The sequence below is a fragment of the Amia ocellicauda genome, chromosome 1 (assembly GCF_036373705.1).
Source record: "Amia ocellicauda isolate fAmiCal2 chromosome 1, fAmiCal2.hap1, whole genome shotgun sequence".
Classification (NCBI taxonomy): domain Eukaryota; kingdom Metazoa; phylum Chordata; class Actinopteri; order Amiiformes; family Amiidae; genus Amia; species Amia ocellicauda.
In genome coordinates this window covers 59,046,918-59,068,634 of record NC_089850.1, presented here as the reverse complement: position 1 = coordinate 59,068,634, position 21,717 = coordinate 59,046,918, and the positions used below count along the sequence as shown (strand labels likewise).

The 21,717-nt window shown below is 46.1% G+C and overlaps 1 protein-coding gene across 1 annotated transcript in view; it reads right to left on the bottom strand.

The window, feature by feature from the left end:
• Positions 1 to 6,891: 6,891 nt before the first annotated feature.
• scn4ba (sodium channel, voltage-gated, type IV, beta a) overlaps positions 6,892 to 21,717 on the bottom strand; it is a 28,304-nt gene continuing 13,478 nt past the window's right edge. The window contains exons 2-5 of the mRNA XM_066711314.1: positions 8,758 to 8,921; positions 8,359 to 8,578; positions 7,497 to 7,626; positions 6,892 to 7,191 (exon numbers count right to left, since the gene is read on the bottom strand). Of these exons, the coding sequence (XP_066567411.1) occupies positions 7,098 to 7,191; positions 7,497 to 7,626; positions 8,359 to 8,578; positions 8,758 to 8,921 (608 nt within the window). The 3' untranslated portion in view covers positions 6,892 to 7,097. The remainder of the gene's footprint in view (positions 7,192 to 7,496; positions 7,627 to 8,358; positions 8,579 to 8,757; positions 8,922 to 21,717) is intronic.

Genomic DNA, 21,717 nt, shown 5'->3' with positions numbered 1-21,717 from the left:
TATTGTGGCTATGCTGATGTCTCTCCATTGTTTTGTAACCTGTTTGTGTTCTGTAGTTTCCCCTGTCAGGTTTGTGTGGGTTCAACACAAATCCAAGAAAATAAGGAGCACATTACAAACTGAAATACTCTCCCTGCCCTTACTCAACTTTACTCTTCTCCTACTCCCATATTCCAAACATACTTGACAAAAACTCCTATAATTTCAGGGCTCTGAACTAAATCATTACTGTATTTGTCGATCCCAGTCCTGGTGTGATTTTGGGCGCCCTCTTCTGGACTCTCCATTGCTGCATAAAACACACAAACTGTCGAGGAACACTGGACTAGTGTAGTCGCAGTAGTTTTCTTTCCAAATGATTCTGCCTACTGATCCCTTGAGCAATTTCCTTAGACATACATGGCCACTCACTAATCCCAGAACAAGGGTTTAAAAAAAAAAACAAAAAAAAAAAAACATTCAATTCAGAATTCGGTAATCTCAAAACCAGGGACCAGTTTTTAATCTGATAACCGTAATCCGGATTTAGTATTTTATTATTTACATCAACTGGACCATTTTGTTATGCTTTTTCATGCGGTTTTGCTGGCTAACATATAGCAGTAATCCAGTTAAAAGTAAAATTGGTCACAAATTAGGGGATTCTAAATCCAGATCGCTATGATCCCAATAAAAATTTTGGAAGAACTGTCCAAAGCAGTTGAGCTCTTGAGGTGGCTTCAGGCCTGCAGATAAGTGAGGCTGCAGACAAAAGGAGCTCCATTCTGTGAAAGTCCCTCGTTGGGTTTTCTACCAGTCTCTCCCACCATGTCTTTGAATAACCTGGAGAACCAGCTTCAAGAGACGTGGCTGGTGGCTTACTCCAGACCTCCACCACTGTGTAAATAAGCGTCTTCTATTTTCAGTTCTACCCATAAATGTTCTAAATTTCCCCTTGTGACTTCTAGGTTTTGTGTTTGGCTGTTGAGTTGAGAATTAGTTCCTGGGCTGACTTTGTCCTTCTCGCATTAACAGTTTTGAATGCCTTAATCATACCCCCACCACGCCTGTTACCTTGTCCAAGACTAAAGACATCCAGTTCCCCGTATCAGTCTGTGAGAAGTCCTTGTAACCAAGAGTCCTACTACACTCTTTTTCAGCTTTAACTCCCGATGTGACCCACTGAGAGGCAAGTGCAGTAAGTTGTCCTACTGCTAGCCCTACACTGTAGCAATCTGCAATCTATATTTCCTAACATCAAGTGTCATAAATATAGAGTGTAGTACTGTGCAGTATGGACAGTAATCATAACCACAGAAATGAAGGCAGAGGACACGACATTATCCAAAAAAGTTTATTTTGTAGATAGTTTTTTTTTTTTTTTGTATAATTTCAGAAAACAAAAATAAAACCACTTCCTGAAGTGCATATTGATGGGAAGGGTGATGAGATACATAGCACAGGAGGAGAGGAGAGAAGGGGAGGGGAGGGACTGTGATATTCAATGTAGGGTTTGAGATCAGGATGAGGCAGGAGATCTGGGGACTTGACTGGATGGTGTGGGTAGCACTGCGGCCACAGAGTCACGGCTCCACAGAGCAAGAGGCTGCTGCAGGGAAGGAAACCCACCCGCAGCTGGAGAGCCACAGTCCTGCACCCTGGCCTGCACTAACACCCTGCTCAGGAGCTGGCTATGCTGTCGTACATTACAGTGACATCACTGCACTGCAGACAAGGGTCGCCTCTGTCAGCGGTGCGCCTGGGGAATCATCCCCACTCGGCTGCTAGAACCCGTTTCGTTGCCAGATACCATCCCCTATAGCGCTGTACCCCTGTACTCTCCTGGCTGGGAGCCGGTTTCACTTAGCTGTGTATGAAAATACTGTAGATCTCTGTTTAAAACAGCCAGGAGAAAGCTGCACATACTATCCATAGATGTACATGTAGAATTATAATTATATTAATACTTAAACCTGTTTTTTTTTTTACTTTAATCGCATATTTAATAGACAACTAGACTAAGTTGCTGTTTGACAAGCAGACAATCTCTGGGGCTCCCAAGGGCCACAGTATGTCAGCTGACCCTGGCTGCAAACCCTTTTCACACCCTGATGCAATGGTAGAATGGTGGATTGACTATTACTGCATTGTTTTAAGATCGGTTTACTATGGTTAGACCATCGTTTTACAGTTTACAGTAAACATCGATTTATCACAGTCTACTGCGGTCTTCCCAGGGTAAAACCACAGTAAACGCACAATCTAAAAGTGCAGAATCCTTTGGTAAATTCACAAGGGTAAACTTACATATGGACTGAACTGTAGCATTAAAAATAATAATAATAATGATGATGTCTTGTTGTATTTGCATTAGAAGCAGAGGGAAGTGTTTGACAACATGTATACTCATATAGAGACCATAGTGTATAATAAGCAAACCCACCAAGAGACTGAGAAATGACAAATGCGATGTGAATGTGCAGTCAGAAACCACACTGATATGGAAATGAACAGCGTACATTCATAATACTGAGATGAGGGGCAACACCGCTGAACACATCATGTCATATACACTGATATGTAAATCAAATAAAGAACAGGTGAACAAATGCCACCAAGTCTTCTGTAACCAAATTCACACAGAGGGGACGGCGTCCAAGAAGAGATTATTACTTGCATTCATAAATAAAGCAGAGGGGAAGGAAAATAATAAGAAAGACAGGCATTAAATACACAAGGAATATGGGGGGGGGTTGTGCTGCGTTGCCCTCGCCAGCCCCGTCTCCCTCCTCCACCTTCACACACGGTTCACGGAGATATGAACAGAGACATGCAGAAGAGCGAGGGGAGAACATTCGTGTTGTGTGGTGACAAGCATAGACAGGAAACAACAGTCATGACACAGAGCTGCAGGGAGCCGGGACTCGACTGATCCAGAGAGGGTGTACTGTGACAGTGAATTGAGGAGAGGTGGGCCCCCGATTTTCCCTGTGCCGTCCATGAACTCTGAGTGCACGCCTGCCCCTCACTTGCAGCACCCCCTATTCACAGCGCTCCTTCACTGTCCCCGCTCTCTGATTTATAACCCATGAACTGCTATCAGCAGCACCACACAGCCTCCTGCACACTGCCCGCTAAATCAGATCGGGATCATAGCCACGTCTGGGCTTCAGGCAGAGGCTCTGAGCGTTTACTCAACGGACAGCCCCGGCAATAGTGCCTTCAAGTGGCGACCGGTGTCGATCTCACCCCCTCTCCCTGAAAACACCGGACCCAGCAATCGAAAGCCACTCCCCTGCAGCTCTGGTCTATAGTGTCTCCCCCTCACTGAGGGGATCCTGTGTCCTGAACGTAGGATTAGTGATAGAATATCCCTGATGCCAATATATGGGGAACCAACTCATGATCCAGGCTGAGAGAAATAGACCCATCCTCACTTGAGCGCTGTGGGGACTATAGGGCCCAGACTGGAGCGGCGTTGTGGGGACTATAGGGCCCAGACTGGTGCGGCGCTGTGGGGACTATAGGGCCCAGACTGGAGCGGCGCTGTGGGGACTATAGGGCCCAGACTGGAGCAGCGACCATCAGTGGGTCCCTCAGGGCCCTGCGATTAGAAACACTTTCAGTTCTGCACGGCTCCACAAATCAACCGAGCAGGTTTTTAAAGTGCCTGTCAGTTCCCAGAGTGCAAAGGGTGAAGTCTGCCAAAATAATTTAAAGGGGGGGGGCACAGATTCATTGCCCATAAACCTGAGAAGCAGCCCCCTCCCCCCCAAAAAAACATATTTTTTGCTCTTTTAAAGTCATGTCACTTCTCACCCACACAATAAAGTGAATTATCATTACTGACATACGATGTCCATGTTAACATAACTCGAGTGAAACCATTGCACTGACAGTGCGGCCCACAGTAGAAACACTGCAGCGCTGTGGTTACACACAGTAATTGTGCGCCCTGGAAGACTGAGTACTTGGGACCTGGACACAACAGTATGCTTACAGTAATGATATTTCGAATGTTTGCTGGAGATGTGGCTATACTTAACGCCCGTAAATGTATACTGACCCAAACTAGCCACAAGCCCATTCTGGTATTCACTTCTAAATGCATCAGAACAGTGTCAACACGCTTTGCAGCTCCGGTAGCGCCCGTCAGCAGCAGCACTGCAGAGCTGCAAAGTCAATCAGTCACCATACGCCCGTACGCAGCACACCAGCGGGAGGTATACATTCAGAAATAGACGCACAGGGCACTAAACCACCAGCCCCGAGCTCTCTCCACATTCCCCGCCTCCCTCCCACCCTGCGGCCCTCGACGTCAGCTGCACCAGACAGATCCCCCAGACGATCGTACGCCGGTGCCTGCGCCCTGCTGCGCTGCCCCCCCCACCATCCCTGCATTGTGGCTGCTCACTTGGTGCTCCGAGGCGCTGCGCAGGTTATTTATATCGTTGATGTTTGACTGGAGGCGCGGTGTGCTCCTGCTTCTCTCTCCCTCGTTCAATTCAATACTGGGAGTCTGCAGGTCCTGGAGAGCCACAGTGCCAACACATATCTCCCCCCCTTACACACACACACAATCTTTAGAAATCCTGTTGTGTCTTCTGTGCCTCCGCTCCTCACAGGGACAGGGTAACTGGGATATTGCCTCACACACTGTCAGTATTATGTGAGATCATGGCGTCATTTTCAGGCACTGTCATTAAAAAAAGAAAGCTGGAGATCTGTAGGAGTTGTAATTGTTTCGACAGGACTCCTTTAAGATTGTGTGTGTGTTTGGGATCAGTGGCCAGTTGCAAAGAATGACTTAAGTGAAGCTGCTCTTTAGTTTGTCCTTTCTGCATTCCTGGAGTGGAAGGGGTGGCACAGAGCACCTCAACACGATGAGGTCAACACACTCCGTTAGGGAAAAGCCATCGTTTTTAATACTGAGATGATTCCACACTTAAGGGGTTTTAAGCAGAGGGCCACTGGCGTCCCACGGGCCCGGGACAGTGGGCTCTATACGAGGCTCCCCAGAACCAGTTATACACCCCCCCGCCCCGTGCTGAAGGGACTGAGCACAGTATGGTAACTGGTACAGTATCTGAAAGTACATTCTTTGGTTAACCATATAGTTCAAAGGATGACATCTGAAAACACACATTCCAAAGTATTGCTTGTTTGTCATATTTTCATTGTCCATATTGTTTCAACATTCATTATTATGATTAGTAGTATTTATTATGAATGTTTTTGCATTTTAAAAGTTTCCGAACCAGCTATACCTTTGCGGAGTCACTTAGGAGAGAGACTGGTTGGTTTTGAATTGCGATGCACTTGTTAGCAGCTCAACCTGGAGGAATAGTGTTGAAAACTAACAAACTTGTGCAGGATCTCTGAAACTCGTGTGTATACAGAAAATTAAGGGCATCTGGGGGTCAATTTTAAAGAGCCTCTGTCTCCACTCTGTGCTTCCCCCCAGTACAGCGATACAAAATGGCCTTGAAATGGACAGATAGCCGATTTAATTCAGTCCGTTCGGGGCTTTCCTTTCCGGTTCTGCACTGATGTCATGATGATGGGGATGGTATGACCGATCGGGGGAGCTGCACTGAGGTTGAGGAAGCGGCGCCAGACTGAGTGTCTGTCAGTGCCGTACAGATTCTTTCAGACAGACATCCAGCTGTTTTCTCTGGACTACTGCGGTCTGATGATGTTTGCAGGAGAGCTATCCCGGGTGAGTGGTGAAGTTGGGCCAAGATGTCTCACAGGACATCTCACAGGACATACCAATCCTACGGGGGGTGCACATCAATGTTCATCAGAGTGTCTTACAGTGAGTTTCATTCCTCAGCCAGCCGTGCGCGAGCTGTGAGGGGACTGCGTTGGTGGATGTTGCCCACAGCTGGGGCCCCCAGATGTGGCACAGCTGGATCGAGTATAGAGGCAAAGCGAGTTTAGACGGGGTGGTGGTGGTGGGGGGGATGTTGACCGGGAAAAAGCTACGATTCCCCGTGGTAGCCGTTCGTATAAAATATTTTCGTCTTTGTTACTCATGCTAAAAAAAATGCATCGGTTATTCTTGAAGCAGCATCTGTTTAAAAATCTCATTCATTTCTATTAAGGATTTGTTTTGGGGGGTTGGTTTTTAGTTTTTTTTTTTTTGGTTGTTTTTTTTGTTTAGTTTTTGTATTTTTTTGTGTTTTTTAGTAATGGTTATTCTATTTATTTATTCTTCAATTCTAGCAGTAAAGTACTCCCTGCCAGCAGAGGGAGCTAAAGCATTACAGGCACTGTGTTCATCTCAAGCAAAGAGAATCAAACCTGTGCTGGTCTGGATCCTATCACGCATCCCCACTCGCACACCTCCCATCGGCCCGACTGACTGATCTGGGTTTACCAGACGTTTCCCAGAACCCCCCGCCTCCCCTGATAACCCACAGTCGCGTCACGCCAGAACATAAGGAAGATGACCGGTGAGAGATCTTTCCGGCTCGTCTCGCTCGGTCCGGTGGCTCAATAGCTGCCTGATTCCAGAATCTCCCTTTTCTTCTACTTCTTCTTTGGTATAATTTAAGAATCTCCAATTCAATCCAGAATCTCTGGTTATTTCCCATCTTTCCCACCCCCTTCGGGAGCCCCAGATTAGTCCCCTGTGGAAGGAGCTGCCCAGGTCTTTGGTTGCCTCACTGGGGCTCCTTTGGGAGGGAAACACCGGGATGAAGGGATTCTGCGGTAGGTTAGCAGCAACCAAACGAGAAAGACAAGTGGAATGGATCTGTGTGTGTTTGGTACCTTATTTATGTTCTGCTGGACGGGAAGTGACTGACAATACTACACCGATACTTCAATTTGACGCCTGGGTCAGCCTCCCGGGGGTTCCAATGAGGGAGAGTAGGATCCAGCCCAGTATATATATATATATATATATATATATATATATATATATATATAGGATACACTGCATGTACCCATATCTCAAGCATAGTTTAAAATATATATTATTTTATATATATATATATTTTAAATACTTTTGTTTTAGTTTTTAAAAATGAAAAAAAAAAACAGTCCATTGTTACACGTGTTTCTATATACCTATGTCATATTTATATATATTTATATGTATGTCCTGCACTTCATGCCTTTGGTGTGGGTTTGTTGTCAGCTTTGGATCCCGAGAGACCGTTTTCTGTGTTGTCAATCCCTGAGGAACTCACAAGGCACTCTTTACTGTAACGAGAGAGAGAGAGAGGCAAGAGGGGACAGGAGGCGACAGGGACAGGAGGGGTCAGGAGGGGAAAGGGACGGGAGGGGACAGGAGGGGATGGGGACAGGAGGGGACGGGGAGAGAGGGAGGATGAGAGGGTGGGGGGGAGGTGTGAGTTGACATCCATTGAGTTGATTCCTCTCAGTTTACACAGCTCACTAAACTCAGACCTCAACACCAGACGACAAGAAATCTGACGCGTGACTCTCAAAACCCGAGCCTCTCCAAGCCCCCGACCCCCCGCACTCTCCCCTCCTCCAGCACTCACTTCTTCTCGTGGTTCTTGGCGATGACGAAGAGGATCAGAGCTTTGAGCAGCATCACCACGATGAGGAGCCCAATCAGCCCCCCCACCGCGGAGGCAATGATGATCGTCAGCGTCTTATCGACCACCTTCACTGCACACACGGGGACGGGGGAGAGAAAGAGTAGAGTGAGAGGGGGAGAGAGAGACGGGGAGAGTGGCACAGAGGGATGAGGAGGGGGTGGGATGGAGATGAAGAGAGAGTTGGGGGGTTAAAGGGAGAAGAAGAGGAGAGAGAGAGAGAGAGGGAGGTGCAAGGGATGGGAGAGAGGAGGAGAGGGGAGAGGGGGACAGAGAGAGTTGGACGAGGAGAGACAGCTCCAGTCAGATATTTTCACCTCATACATTAAAGAGCAGTAAGACAATGGAGACAGGTGGGGGACAGATACGACAGATCAGACGAGCTCTAGAGACCTTAGCAGAGAGAGAGATTGGAAGCCATCAATAGAGGGAGAGGGAGAGAGAGAGAGAGATAAAAGAAAGAAGACAGATCGAGAGAGTGATTGCGAGAAAGAGACAGGTGAGTAGCGAGAGAAATGGCGAGACATGAAAGGACAGAGAGAGAGTGAAAGAGAGGGGGGGATTGGGAGAGACAGGGAACCAGCCACAGAATGAGAGAGAGAGAGACATCGAGAAACAGGTTAAAGGTATTACGGCTCGCCATTTCTGAAGTAAAAGTGCTGACTCTGCTGAGGGACGGGGAGAGCATTAACCTGGCGGGAGACGGACGTCAGCCAAGTCACGGCTTGGTTGAGACAAGAGGCAGGGACAGACAGGCAGAGGGGGACTGAGGAAGAGGAAGGGGTGAGGGGGTTCTGGCACTCACGCTCGGACACCACGATGAGCGTGTAAATGGTGCTGTGGTTGCGAAACTTCTCCTTGGGGTTGCGGCCGAAGCAGATGTACTCGCCCTCGTCCTCGAAGGTGATGTTGTGCAGCACGATGGACACGTTGCTGCTACGACTGGAGCCCACGAACTCCACCCTGTCCCAGAATAGTATCACATTGGGCTCGAAGCCGGGGCCCTTGATCGTAGCCTCGCAGATCTGGGAGAACAGACAGGTTGGGGGCGGAGTTACTGCATTACACATTACGCTTAAAACCAGTCAGATAAACTAATGCTTTGGGGAAAACTGAAATGGAAAAAGGGTTTGGGGCCACGTGGGACCCCTGTAACACACCGCTGTAAAATGTTCCTTTGCCTGCGTGTCTCAGTGCCACCCACCTTCCTGTAGGTGCCGTTGTCATTGTACTGCCAGTTGAAGTAGAGGTTCTGGATGCCGATGCAGCTGCTGTAGGTGCAGGGCAGCAGCACCGAGGAGCCGTTCAGGGCCTCCACTGACGCCACCTTCCCCACAGACATCTCCAGGGCCTGGGAGCACCACAGCCCTGAGAGAGGCGAACAGGGCGGGGGGAGGGGGAAACAGCGGGAGAGAGGGGAGACAGTGTGAGGCAGTGGAGGGAGAGATGGAAGGGAAGTAGAGAGAGAGGGATGGTGGGATGAAGGAGGAGAAAAGCCAAGAATGAGGAGTCAGGGGTATCAATATAGCAGGAACAGTAAGACACAGGACTGCACCAAAACAACACAAAACTAGTGAGCAGCCGAGCTGTTCTGGGGAAACTGGCGATACAAGCTCAGTTTTTCCTTTGTGGCACCGCTACACTTCCGCTGCCCTGCCAGTTGTACTTGGAAACACTGGGCTGGAGCACAAGTCATTTTAATCCAGGGTCTGCAGTCACTGATCTGATCTTTCCTCGGTCGTTTTTTCACTCCGGAGAAAGTCTGCGAGGCCTCAGCCCTCCCTTTGATTTAATTACTAGCCCCTTTATCGTTTTTTAATTATCATCCCATTTAATTATGTAGAGAGAAGAGAGAGAGAGGGGCGGGGGGAGGAGGGAGTTACAGCCCAAACCTGAAGAGGTACAGACTGCTCTTCTGCAACGTCCATCTCAAAGCATTCTGCGTTCAGTGGAACTGCATGCAAACTAAACTCCTGATTCCTAAAAATCAAGCTTTTCTTTGTTACTTTCAGTTATCTGGGACCAAAATATACCAGTTGATTCTTATATCTAATGAAAAGAAACATTTGTCTCACGGTAAAGATAACTGTGTGTCTAATTCTTAAGTGCATAATTAATAATAAGTTAATATGTTGTGTGAAGGTGTTTGTTATTGTGCAGTTTGTGTAGCCACTTTCAGTTCAGTTGACACCCTTCACACGATGCATTCACTTATATAATATCTTCATTTCTATTGTGCTTTTGTGCTTGTGAGAGATAACAGAGACTGATGCTACTTAGATGTCTTGGAGGGAGAATGAGAGTGAGGGGAGGCCAGGAGGGTCTCAGATCTATGGCTGCTGTCTCAGCGGACCGGGCGCAGATGGGCTATATTTACACTAATCCTTCCTGAGTGAATAATTCATGGGGAGAGAAAGAGCAGAGATAATCGGAGGGACCTGTGTGTTCGGTCACAAAAGGAACAGGCATCGTGCAGGTCGGACATTTCCATCTCTCTCAACTGGTTTCATTTGAATAGGATTTAAAGGCTTACATCCTCCTTTGAATATTTGGGTTTGTCATTAAGGGTCAGACGTTTGTGGATATGCAAATGACATAAGGATGAGGGTACAGAATGCCACAAATGACAACTCACTATTTAAATTCATACATTTATATTAATTTCCAAAAATATCTGAGCTTCTGCCTTAATCTGGATTGCCATAGAGTTTATTTTAATTCAAATCTCTTACATAATTTGCAATTAATTTCCCCTTTTGCATCTCATTAGCTGAGAAGTAATCAATTTGGAACCCAGGTGTCGTTGATTCCAGCCCCTGATACCGGCCTCCGGTGGGTCTCTCTCCATAGGACCCTGGGTCTACGTGGAATCAAATTAAAAGTTTTTGCAGAAGAAAGATTAAGGTGAATAAAAGGGTCCCTATTGTGACTATTGTTTGCCTTTTGCCACAAGGGATGGGAGGTGGACTGGACCGACTGAGTTTAAGGTGATCATAAGAACATAAGAAAGTTTCCAATCGAGAGGAGGCCATTCGCCCCATCATGTTCGTTTGGTGTCCATTAATAACTAAGTGATCAAGGATCCTATCCAGTCTGTTTTTGAATGATCCCAAATTGTCTCTTCAGCCACATCGCTGGGGAGTTTGTTCAGATTGTGACGCCTCTCTGTGTAAAGAAGTGTCTCCTGTTTTCTGTCTTGAATGCCTTGAAGCCCAATTTCCATTTGTGTCCCCGGGTGCGTGTGTCCCTGCTGATCTGGAAAAGCTCCTCTGGTTTGATGTGGTCGATGCCCCTCATGATTAAGAAGACTTGGATCAAGTCCCAACGTAGTCTCCTCTGTCCCAGGGTGAAAAGGTTCAGGTCCTCAGTCTCTCAGTAGGACTTTCCCTTCAGACCTGGAATAAGTCTGGTTGCTCTCCTCTGAACTGCCTCTAGAGCAGCGATATCTGTCTTGAAGTGTGGAGCCCAGAACTGTCCACAGTATCCAGATGAGCTCTAACTAGTGCATTGTACAGTCTGAACATCACTGCCCTTGTTCTCAATTCTAAATTCTAAATTCCACTCACACACCCATCATCGAGGGCATCTTTCTTGTTTTTTTCTGTAGACTGGAAATGTAATTAAACTGCCTTTTCTAATTGGGTCTTTTTTTTAATGAGTGTCAGCTGAGAGATAGTTCACGGAAGGATTTTACACCAGCACCTGAGAGCTCAGATGGAGGAAAAGCAGAAGACACAGGGGGTCCAGGGCCCGAGCTGAGAGCCAGATCATTTCTAGATTGAGAGCTGTGGAGTAATGACTCTGCCCAGCAACTTGATCGACAGATAAAGGATCACATTTGAGTTACGTTGTTTTATTAGTGTTGTTTGGGCTCATTATTTTGGCCGAGTCACTATTCATCTTCTGTTCACGGATCCTACATTGTAGAGAGAAGCCAACCTTGTCAGATCAGCGGCATGAATAGGGTCCGGGTGATCCAGTTTGCTCAGCACTAATGGGTCTAATGCTTAATTTTAATGATCATTTATTTCTCTTTGACATGACTCTGGCTATAAAACTCCCTAAAAGCATTAATACACCATTTTGGAATGTATGTCGTTTTGTTCAGAACACACTGTCTTCTCTTTAAACCTATATGTATGGTTTGTGTTTTCATTTTTGATTTATGATGGTAACGGATAAGCAGCTTTGCCAGCACATTTCATTCCACATAGTGTTGTCAAAGAGATAAATCTATCAAACGTGTTATTCCCTGAGCTGAAGGACACTATAATACTTCCCGAATGTTTGATTGAATAATATTGATGTTTGGGGCCAATTATGGGATCTTGTTTCGTCCTGCTTGATGATGTCGGACTTGGAGCGGGGGGAACAAAACTACCCAGATGTGAATTTAAATCCCACCCCTGTCACATGATATGGGTCTCCCATTCCCAGTTCTGACGGTCCTATGACAATACGGACAATAAGGCCCAATTAAGCAATTAGGAAACCCAACAGGTGCAGTGGACACCCGGACCAGGGTTGACAACCATGGTTCTAGATTAAGCACAAGTAAAGGCCCTCGTTGTGACAGGAAGGGGTAAACCCACACCTAAATCGAGCGCTGACCCACTGGACCCGGCCGGTCGGGTTTGATAGGCCTCCCTGATCAATGGCTAAGGATTATGGGAATCATTACGAATTGAGCCCCTAATTGGTTCAGTAATGTAATGTAAATGTAATGTAAATGTAATGTAAATGTAATGTAATGTAATGTAATGTAAAAGTAATGTAATGTAATGGGTATCTAATTGATAATCCGGTGTGGGGGGGCATGCACACATGCACACACACAGCTGCTGTCACTTTCATTTGAAACAGGATGAGATTCTCTGCGAAGTGGCTGGATCACATGTGGCCGGGATAGAGTCTGAGGTCATCCTTGTGTTTTCGCCCATCTGCCCCGCCGATCACATTACAGCTTCAATGAGGTCAGCTGATCCCAGTGAGTTTTAATGGGTGTCGGACCGGCCCACCCTTGGCATTGATGCCTGCGGTGCTGCAAACCTTTAGACGAGACAGCCAGGAGAAAATGCCATCCCTCCCCGCAGTGCGCTGTCTACTGCGGTGAGAGAAGCTGGCCTTTGCAATTTCTACTTGACTGACTGATCTGGTTCATCCCAGGGGTGTTCTATCTACAGGGGTGAAGTCAGGACTCTGAGCCAGGCTGTGAAGTGTCTTCAGCGCCGTCCTGTTCTCTCTGAACCCGCTGAACTACACTCCCAGCTCTGGGACAGGGTGCATTGTGGGTAGATGTACAGGGGCCCCTCACTGTAAACCCCCAGTTGTAAATTTATGCCCCTAAACCGAGCCGTTAATCCTGAGAGACGGGCGGCTGGCACAGGTTGAGTGCGTCTGTAATCAGCCTGGACTGCTCCAACAGCCTCCTCCTCCCCCCCTCACCTGGCTGTCCAACATTCCATCATTACGAAAATAGATGATTATTTTTAATCGCTCCTAAGTGCACCCCTGTGAAAGCAGCCAGGGCCCCGCTTCCGGCCTCGGCTCGGCTGGACTCCCGCCAAGGTGTCTTTAATCTCCCGCAGCCCCCCCTCCGAGCGCAGTGTTATTATTATAATGACACGTTTTATTTATAGAGCGCCTTTCGCAACTGATAACCACACGGCGCTGTACGGGCAGAGAAATAAAACATGACAACCACGTGAAGCTCTCACACAGTTATAGGTGGGCAATAATAATATCATTAATAAAAATAACGATGATGATTAGGATTATTATTATTATTATGTACAGGCATACAGTTATCATACAATATATAATGTACAACAAATATCTTACCCGAGCAAAAACAACACCTTACAGAAAACTACACATCATATAGTTCCCGGTACACAATACAGTGCAAGATTCTTACACTGGGGAAGTTTTGAAGTAGTCTTAGTAGAAATAGTTGCAATAGTGCTACAAGCAGTGGGGTACGAGTTTGCAGGGCTTACAGGAACTTGGCTTCCTCTGTCTGGGGTGCAGGTGTTTCCACCGTGCGCTGTTATTCTAGACTTCGAAAGTCAGACTCAGACCCTCGCAAATTAATTCCAGTGCGGGACTTTGACAGACAACCTTAATGCCTGACTCCTGCATAATTGATTCACTAATATCAAGAAGGAACTGGTTGTGACAATACGCCAGCGCTGAATGTATTTCACAGCCCTGCTCAAGAGTCCTGTCCTGTAAATAGAACAACGCTGGGAGGAACTGAAATCTGAGAAAAGCAGGAAGAGACAGCAGAGAACAGCTTATCTACATTAAGAGACCAATGTTTGGCCCGTACCGAACTGCAGTACAAATACACCGAGTCCAGCTGTCTTTTGGTGTAGGCTGGTTGTCCCAATATTTTTCGTAGGAGTGGAAGCTCTGACATTATTTCCTCCCTTCTAAGTGTTTGGATAAAAAGACTTCAACCACATGAATAAATAATCTATTAGACACTGTGGGGAAGTGATTAGAGAACAGGCCTGGATACTGGCGAGGAGGACCAGACTTAAAGGAAACACAGTTAAGACTAAACAGCACATTTCTACGACCTCATTAGAACACTGTGCGCGGGTTTGGCAACATTACACAAACGTTACACAAAAGACGCTGTCAAACAAGAAAGTTCAAATAAGAGCAGCAAAGATTCATTCCTGGGTCTCCAAGGACTTTTTAATGTTTAGAAAGTATCCCAGCACAAAAGCCGATTGACTTTCTATTGATTTACTCCTGTGTGTAGAGTTTAAAACGAAGAACCACGTGTTAAACGGAGGAGAATACAGACCGAGTGGGTTTGATTCTGGTATTTTTAATTTGCTAAAGGGGGGCCAAAAGAAAATCCCAAGGCCAACTTCTGTCTCGATTAAATAGGAAGCAAAGGTCTAAGGAATTAAGATCAGGTGTGTTTAGCACTGAAAATAGGAGGCACTAAGAGTGGTGGGGGTATGGAACAGGTTACCTAGCCCTGTAGCTGAAATTCCTTCAGGAAACAGTGGGATTTGATTTTGGGGTCGGGCCTCCATTTTTGTTTGTATATTGTTTTGAGAATAATGCTTTTAACAGTTTAATTTTTATATTTTATTGTTATATATTTTGTTTTCCACTAATCTTTCATTTAACACTCATGAAAGTGCCTTAGCAATCTGGTCAGACTCTTATGGGCACTAAACACTCCCGAAAGCAGGTCGGAAATGGATAAATATCAGGCAAGCATAGAAGAGATGCCAGCTGATTAAATTATATCCGCTATAGTGTCAGCATTCACTTTAATTACAGTCATGCACAATGTTCTGAACAGTGAGGTACAGATACACGAAAACCTACATCCAACACCGGACACTGGTCAATACTGGACAACGTGGAACAGGGACTTCGCAAACAGAATAAAGCCTCTCACCCCTCTTGTATCACAGACTTTGCAAATGGATTTATAAACCTGCATTCGAATACGCTGACAAGGCGTATACGAGATGCATGTGTCCTTGCGGAGGATATGAACAGAGCTGACAGGGGAGTGGATTGAGGGGGGACAGTGGTTGGGGAATAACACTGGGGGAAAAACATCAACATACCATATGTTACATACAGCCTGTAAAGTGTTAAAGAGGGAGCTTTCCCCTGCGGAGTCAGTCTGCATTGTGCTGTGGCTCCAGAGTGCTCAATGTGGAATAAACCAGCTCCACTGAAGTCCCCAGGCCTCTTGATGGTTCTTTGCTGATTTTCAAGCTCTACACAAGAGTGTGTGTGAGTGCGAGAGGGTGAATGCTCATGCAGCTTTCTCTCTGACGCAGCACAATATCAGCCGCCACAGTAATCGAGCCGGACTGCTCCTCTGCCAGAGACACCAGCTGGTACAGAGCTGCACAGACCAACACGCAGTCCGCTGCTGCCGCGCGACACACTCCTCAAACCTGCACTGCAGCTCCCGGAGCCGAGGGGGGCGAGAAACGGCTGCCAGAGCGCCAACTTGGCACAGCAGTCTGAAATGGATGACAAATACCTGGCTTTTAAGTGTCCTTGTCTTATACATATCATTGCATCGGATTAGTAATGAACTTGAAAGTGCCGCAGAAGCTGTAGCAACAACAACAAATGACCCTACAGTAAAAACCTGAGCAAGAACTACTGTTTACACTTCACTGCACTATGTAACCTGTGAATACAGCACAGGAGTGATAGGTAAACTGTTGGTTTGGGTTTAAAATGGGTTTAAATTGAAGGTTGATGCTACAGTACTGTCTTTCCTTTGTGTCTGGGGGGAGAACTGCCGGAAAACACGTTTCGATTCAGCCGAAATGCACTGCGATGAATCCATCGAAGGTGAATGCCAAAACGTTACGGCTCCACGAAATCGACCCGGTTCTGGCGCTTGCATCATTTCCATCCATACATACATACGCACACACATAGTAACTGGATTAGGAAGCACTACTATAATTATACTGTAGGCTCATGCAGTAGTGGAATATACGTTTCAAAATCAGGTGAGACCTTTTAACTCAATTACTCCAAAGACACTATTATCCCGTATCAGGCATTACAAAGAGTCATCCGTGGCTCTGGGGAAGAGAGGTGGAGGAATAAGAAGCTGCTGTTTTCATAGTTTCCCTTCATACGGGAAGGGGATCCAATCGATCTTTTTCAACACGGGGAAACTGGAAGCTAAGCAAGAATAGAAACAATGAAGCACAAGCCCCGAGCAGAGACACTGAGTCCCAGACTAATCCTCTCCTCGCCCCCACTGAAGGAGCTGCTGCATCCTACTGCGTTTCGAACCTCTACGCAAAGGAAACAGCGCACAGATTTGTTCCGCCTGCCAGAAGGAATCGTCACCTTTTCCTTGGCAAAGAGTAACGTGGAAAACTACAGGAGAAAAGGCTTTGTAATATATATCAATGTGATGGCATTGTGCAGTTTCCTTTCATGTTCAGGAAGATGAATGTGTGGGGTTTTGGTCTGCTGTACTGACACTGAATTTGCTTGTTATTGCTGTCAGTTTAGGACCGTGTTTTGGAATGTATCAAGAAATGTATTCCGACCCTGGCCAAAAAACAAGAGCAAAAAACATTTCAGTGCGTGTGGAGTCACTGCCCTCTTCGTCATCCACATGGCGGTTGGTACATTCTCAGACAGACACAATCAACGCCATTGTCACACTGACCGATGGGACACCCGGTTTCTTGGAAGCCCCACACACTGTACTGCTTATGAATATGTGCAGATTTTCTCGTATTATTTGAATTCAGTTTTGTAGATTAAAGTCAAATTAGGAATTGACGTATTTAAGCAATATACATACTTGCAGGATTTAAAGATCAGTGATTATAAACTATCACAATTATGAAAGGAATAGGTCATACATCTGCATTCCTCACACATTTAATCTACATAGGTGTACATGCATACAAACACATCACACTTCTCATCCACTAAAACCAATTCAAATTCAACACAAACTCCCAGGCAAGAGTTATTCCTGGCTCTAACACACAGGTACATAGGCTTGTCACACATATAGTCTAACACACTGCACTGTCTGTGTTCAGAGACTGGTGTACTAGCACAGGAGCAAACAGAGCAGTGAACAAAGCCACACGCATGCAAGAACCCACTCTCACACCCTGACACAGAAACACACACTCACTGACACACTGGCCATCCGTCACAAACACACTGACTCTGTACCAGAGACAGCAACACACACACTCAAACACACAGCCTGGCTCTGCTGCTCTCACACTCCCGTGAGTCTGTAGCTTCCTGCACCACAATGGGCTTGGTGCAGAGAGAGAGAGAGAGAGAGAGAGCGAGCACACAGCCTGTCACAAGCTGAAGAGAGCAAGCTGTGAGAGCAAGGACACTGATCGGTGTGTCAGTGTGAGCATCTGTGTGTCTGTGCGTGTGTGATCTCGACTGCATGCCTGACCTTCAAGAGACAAGAAAGGGTGGTTTATTTATTTGTAACCCATTTTGCTGCCTCCACGAGGTGAACAGGTTGCACTACAGGCCTGGACTCTACTGGGGTGCAGGACTTCACTCACAACAGCAAAGAGACTACGCCGGAGCGCCAATAAAACACAACATTGTCTACAGAGACACACAGAAAGGTACTCACTCAACGCACGCGCTCTATAAACATGCCTGTGTCAAACACGCAGATTCACACACTTCCCGATTTGAACAGGCACATGACTCCCACACTGCAGACAGGGAGCTGGCGTTCCACGGGTAAGGTTGTCTCGTCTGGTTATTTTAGATGTTGAGTGATTTAATCTTTAAGCAGACACCTTTACCCAAGACAACTTGCATGATTTTTGCAAACAGTTTTACAAATTGCACTGCAAACACACACAACATTAGAAGGGGGATTAACAGCACTACAGCATCTATTTAGCTACACACTGTACTGAACAATATTAAGTCACATATAGAAGCTCTCTGTGCCAGAAACACAATGCACAAATGAGGCAATTGAAATTCCCCGTCTGTCAGTAAACCTGAGAGGCAGAAGGAGAAAAATGCAAGCAGGTTCCTTGGGGGACAACAGGAGACATAAGACATAAGCAGTTTGAGCTTCGGACTCAAAACGTAGTTGGGCAGTCAACAGGAAGTCCCCACGATGTCATGTCTTTTATCATTCTTGATCTGCTCCCTGGGAAAATTAAATCAAAGTAAAATAACACCATAGAATTTCATCTTCACAGCAAAAGAGGCTGCTAATTTCCCCCCAATCTGATTTCTGAGAAAACAAAACAAACCAACAAAAACCTAACGTTCACCACTCATTTCCGCTTTTAAATAACATGCATTCAAATAACCACACCAGGGGAACCAAAGCAGAAATTGTCTGGCTTTTAGTAACTAACAGACCATGGAGTCTCATCCAGCTGTTTCTTGAAGGAATGCAGAGAATTAGCTTCAACTACACGGCTGGATAACTTGAGCCAAACCCCCACAACACTCCGTGTAAAGAAGCGCCCCCTTACTGCACCTCATTTGAGCCTCCACTGGTGCCCTCAGGTCCTTGTTTCAGTGTTGACAGTGAAGTAGTCCTGGGGGCTCACTTTCTCCACCACCCATGAAGATTTCGGGCACCTCCACCACAACCCCTCTATAGTCTCCTCTCTCCAAGACTACGGAGACTCAGTTCCTTGACCCCAGCGGGTGTGAGACCAGGGCTTTCTCTACCCGTTATCCTCTGAGCTCTCTCCAGGGCAGCACTGTGGTAAAGTGTGATCACCGACACTGAACAGGATAAAAGACTGTCCTTCCTGTGATTGTCAGACCTGCAACCATAATCCATCTACCCACAGTCAAAAACACTACAGGAACAGTGACTAAAATGGTGATATGAAGGGGTACGCCTTTCAAATACAAAAGGTATTCCAGCACTGGTCATTCATTCTGGGGGGTCAGTATCTTAGAGTCCTGTGCGCTTCTGTCCACTCTGTCCTGGTTGAACAGCCGGACACATCGAGACGCTGCAGTAAGGCGACTGATCCACCTTCCTCACTTCACACTGAAAGGCAAGTCTGCTGAACCAGACCGATCAATACCTTTAATTATTCGGACTTCTGCAGGATTCCGTGCGGCGGCTCAGGTCTTGTGTGGTTATGCATCTGCATACTGCTTGTGTTCAGTTATTGGTTAAGGGAGAGCGGCTCTTTGAGACAGTGCATCATGGACAGCGCATCTGCTCTGGGAGGTGAACATCCAGGTTTAAGTCCCATTTAAGTCCCGTCCCAAGGGAGACGTCTGGGTGGATGAAGACATGGGCAAGGTGGGCAGTCACAGATCCATCATTACTCCATGCCATGAGTACCTGATTGCATTGTAGCGCTGGTATATAGGAATCAACAACAATGTAGGTAAACTTAATGTATTACTGAGCAGGAGGATTCAACTGAAAGCTGATTCATCGAGACTTGTTTATCTTTTAAGTCAAACAGGATGCTAGGGTATATTGTCAAAAGTGTAGAATTGATTGGGCAGTAATGTTCAGACTGTACAATGCACTAGTTAGAGCTCATCTGGATACTGTGTGCAGTTCTGGGCTCCACACTTCAAGAAAGATATCGCTGCTCTAGAGGCAGTTCAGAGGAGAGCAACCAGACTTATTCCAGGTCTGAAGGGAATGTCCTACTGAGAGACTGAGGACCTGAACCTTTTCACCCTGGGACAGAGGAGACTGCGTGGGGACTTGATCCAAGTCTTCTTAATCATGAGGGGCATCGACCACATCAAACCAGAGGAGCTTTCTAGATCAGCAGGGACACACGCACCCGGGGACACAAATGGAAATCGGGCAGAAAACAGAAAACAGGAGACACTTCACACAGAGAGGCGTCACAATCTGAACAAACTCCCCAGCGATGTGGCTGAAGAGACAATTTGGGAACATTCAAAAACAGACTGGATAGGATCCTTGGATCACTTAGTTATTAATGGACACCAAACGAGCACGATGGGGTGAATGACCTTTTCTCGTTTCCTTGTGACAGAAATGGTTATTTTTTGGACTTTGCTCAGTCAAGGGAATCCAGTGCATATGTATCAATGTAATCCTCAGAGAAGGTTTTGGTATTGAGAACTGCTCTCGTGATCCGATTCTTCTATCCCTGGTCTAGATATTCACAAGCAGTACAGTGTGTGGGGCTTCCGAGAAACCGGGTGTCCCACCTAGTGGCGTTGATTGTGTACCAACCGCCATGTGACTGACAAAGAGGGCAGTGACTCCTCACGCACTGAAATGTTTTTTGCTCTTGTTTTTTGGCCAGGGTCGGAATACGTTTCTTGTCAGGCCGGACATGCCATCCGGCTCACGCAATCTCCAAAACACGGTCCTAAACTGACAACATCTTCTAACATCTTCCCTACAGCATCATGAAACTACAACAGCCTTTACAGGAGTTTCACAACTTAAAGTCTCCCACCTGTTTAATTTGCTATTTCGCTTAATCAATACACAAGCAAATACTGATCGGCTGTTCAGCTTAGGGTGGTCAAAAGAGCATGAATTGCAAACAGGGAAAATGAAGTGAAAGGACAAGAAAACAGACTCAAGATGCTTTTTATTTTGGGGCATTTGTTATAACAAACAAACAATCAAAACAGACAAATAACAAACAAAACAACATACATATTGTTATACGATACTGTACCAATGAAACACACCTATCTGGGCTGTTTAACAAATTACAACTAGTCTCTCACCCGCTGAAGTATCTGAAGCACTGCTGCGATGGTATAAAACACAACAGATTTGAAAGAGCCGACACTCATATTGAATAATCTTCTCCCTGTGGTGCAGCATATCAGAGACGCATCCCTCTGCTGATCTGGGGAAATGCTTTGTAGTTATAGGACTGTCATCTCTGCTTTTCAGGCTGTGTAGTTATTTGCTATTGTTGTCTAGTGCTTTCCTAGTGCAGAGAAACACCCAGCCATCCCAGGTAACGCTGCTTTTGAGATCAGGCCATTAAAACAGACAGCTGGAATACATTTAGTAAGACTTCCCCCTCCCCATTTTGTGCATTTTGTCTGTCACGGGCTCGTTAAACTGATTTCAACTCATTTAACTATCAGAACAGTGAACCCCTGCTCACAGTCGATTGGTACAACCGGGGAAGAGATCTGAATAGAATAGATATTATGCATGTATGTATTTATTAATTTGACAGGTGACAGAGCACAATGCTGAACACGTTTGACATTTCATGAGAGACGCTCTATGCCCAGATTAAGCCCTGAGCTCATTTACACCGGACAGGGGTGAACAAGGGATCACGCAAACCAGATGAGGAATGCAGGCAGCGCTCCAAAGAGAGTTAATCTGCAGGCAGGAGCTCACAAATACCACAATGCTTTCTGAAATACCATTGTACGGTCATTCAACCCAGCCAAGGATTAATAAGTAACAGAAGAAATTATAGCTGGAATATTTTGTGGAATAGGGGAATTGGACAAATACAAACCTGCTCAGTTACTTGGCTCCACTATGATGGACGTTGTCTTATGGGCTGGTGCATAAACGCGTGTCATATGAGTGAAGTCCACACGAAACAAATGTAAATGGCCAATGCGTTCCTTAATAACCTCAGCGCCTCCTGACTGCCATCTGTGCCGTATTTCA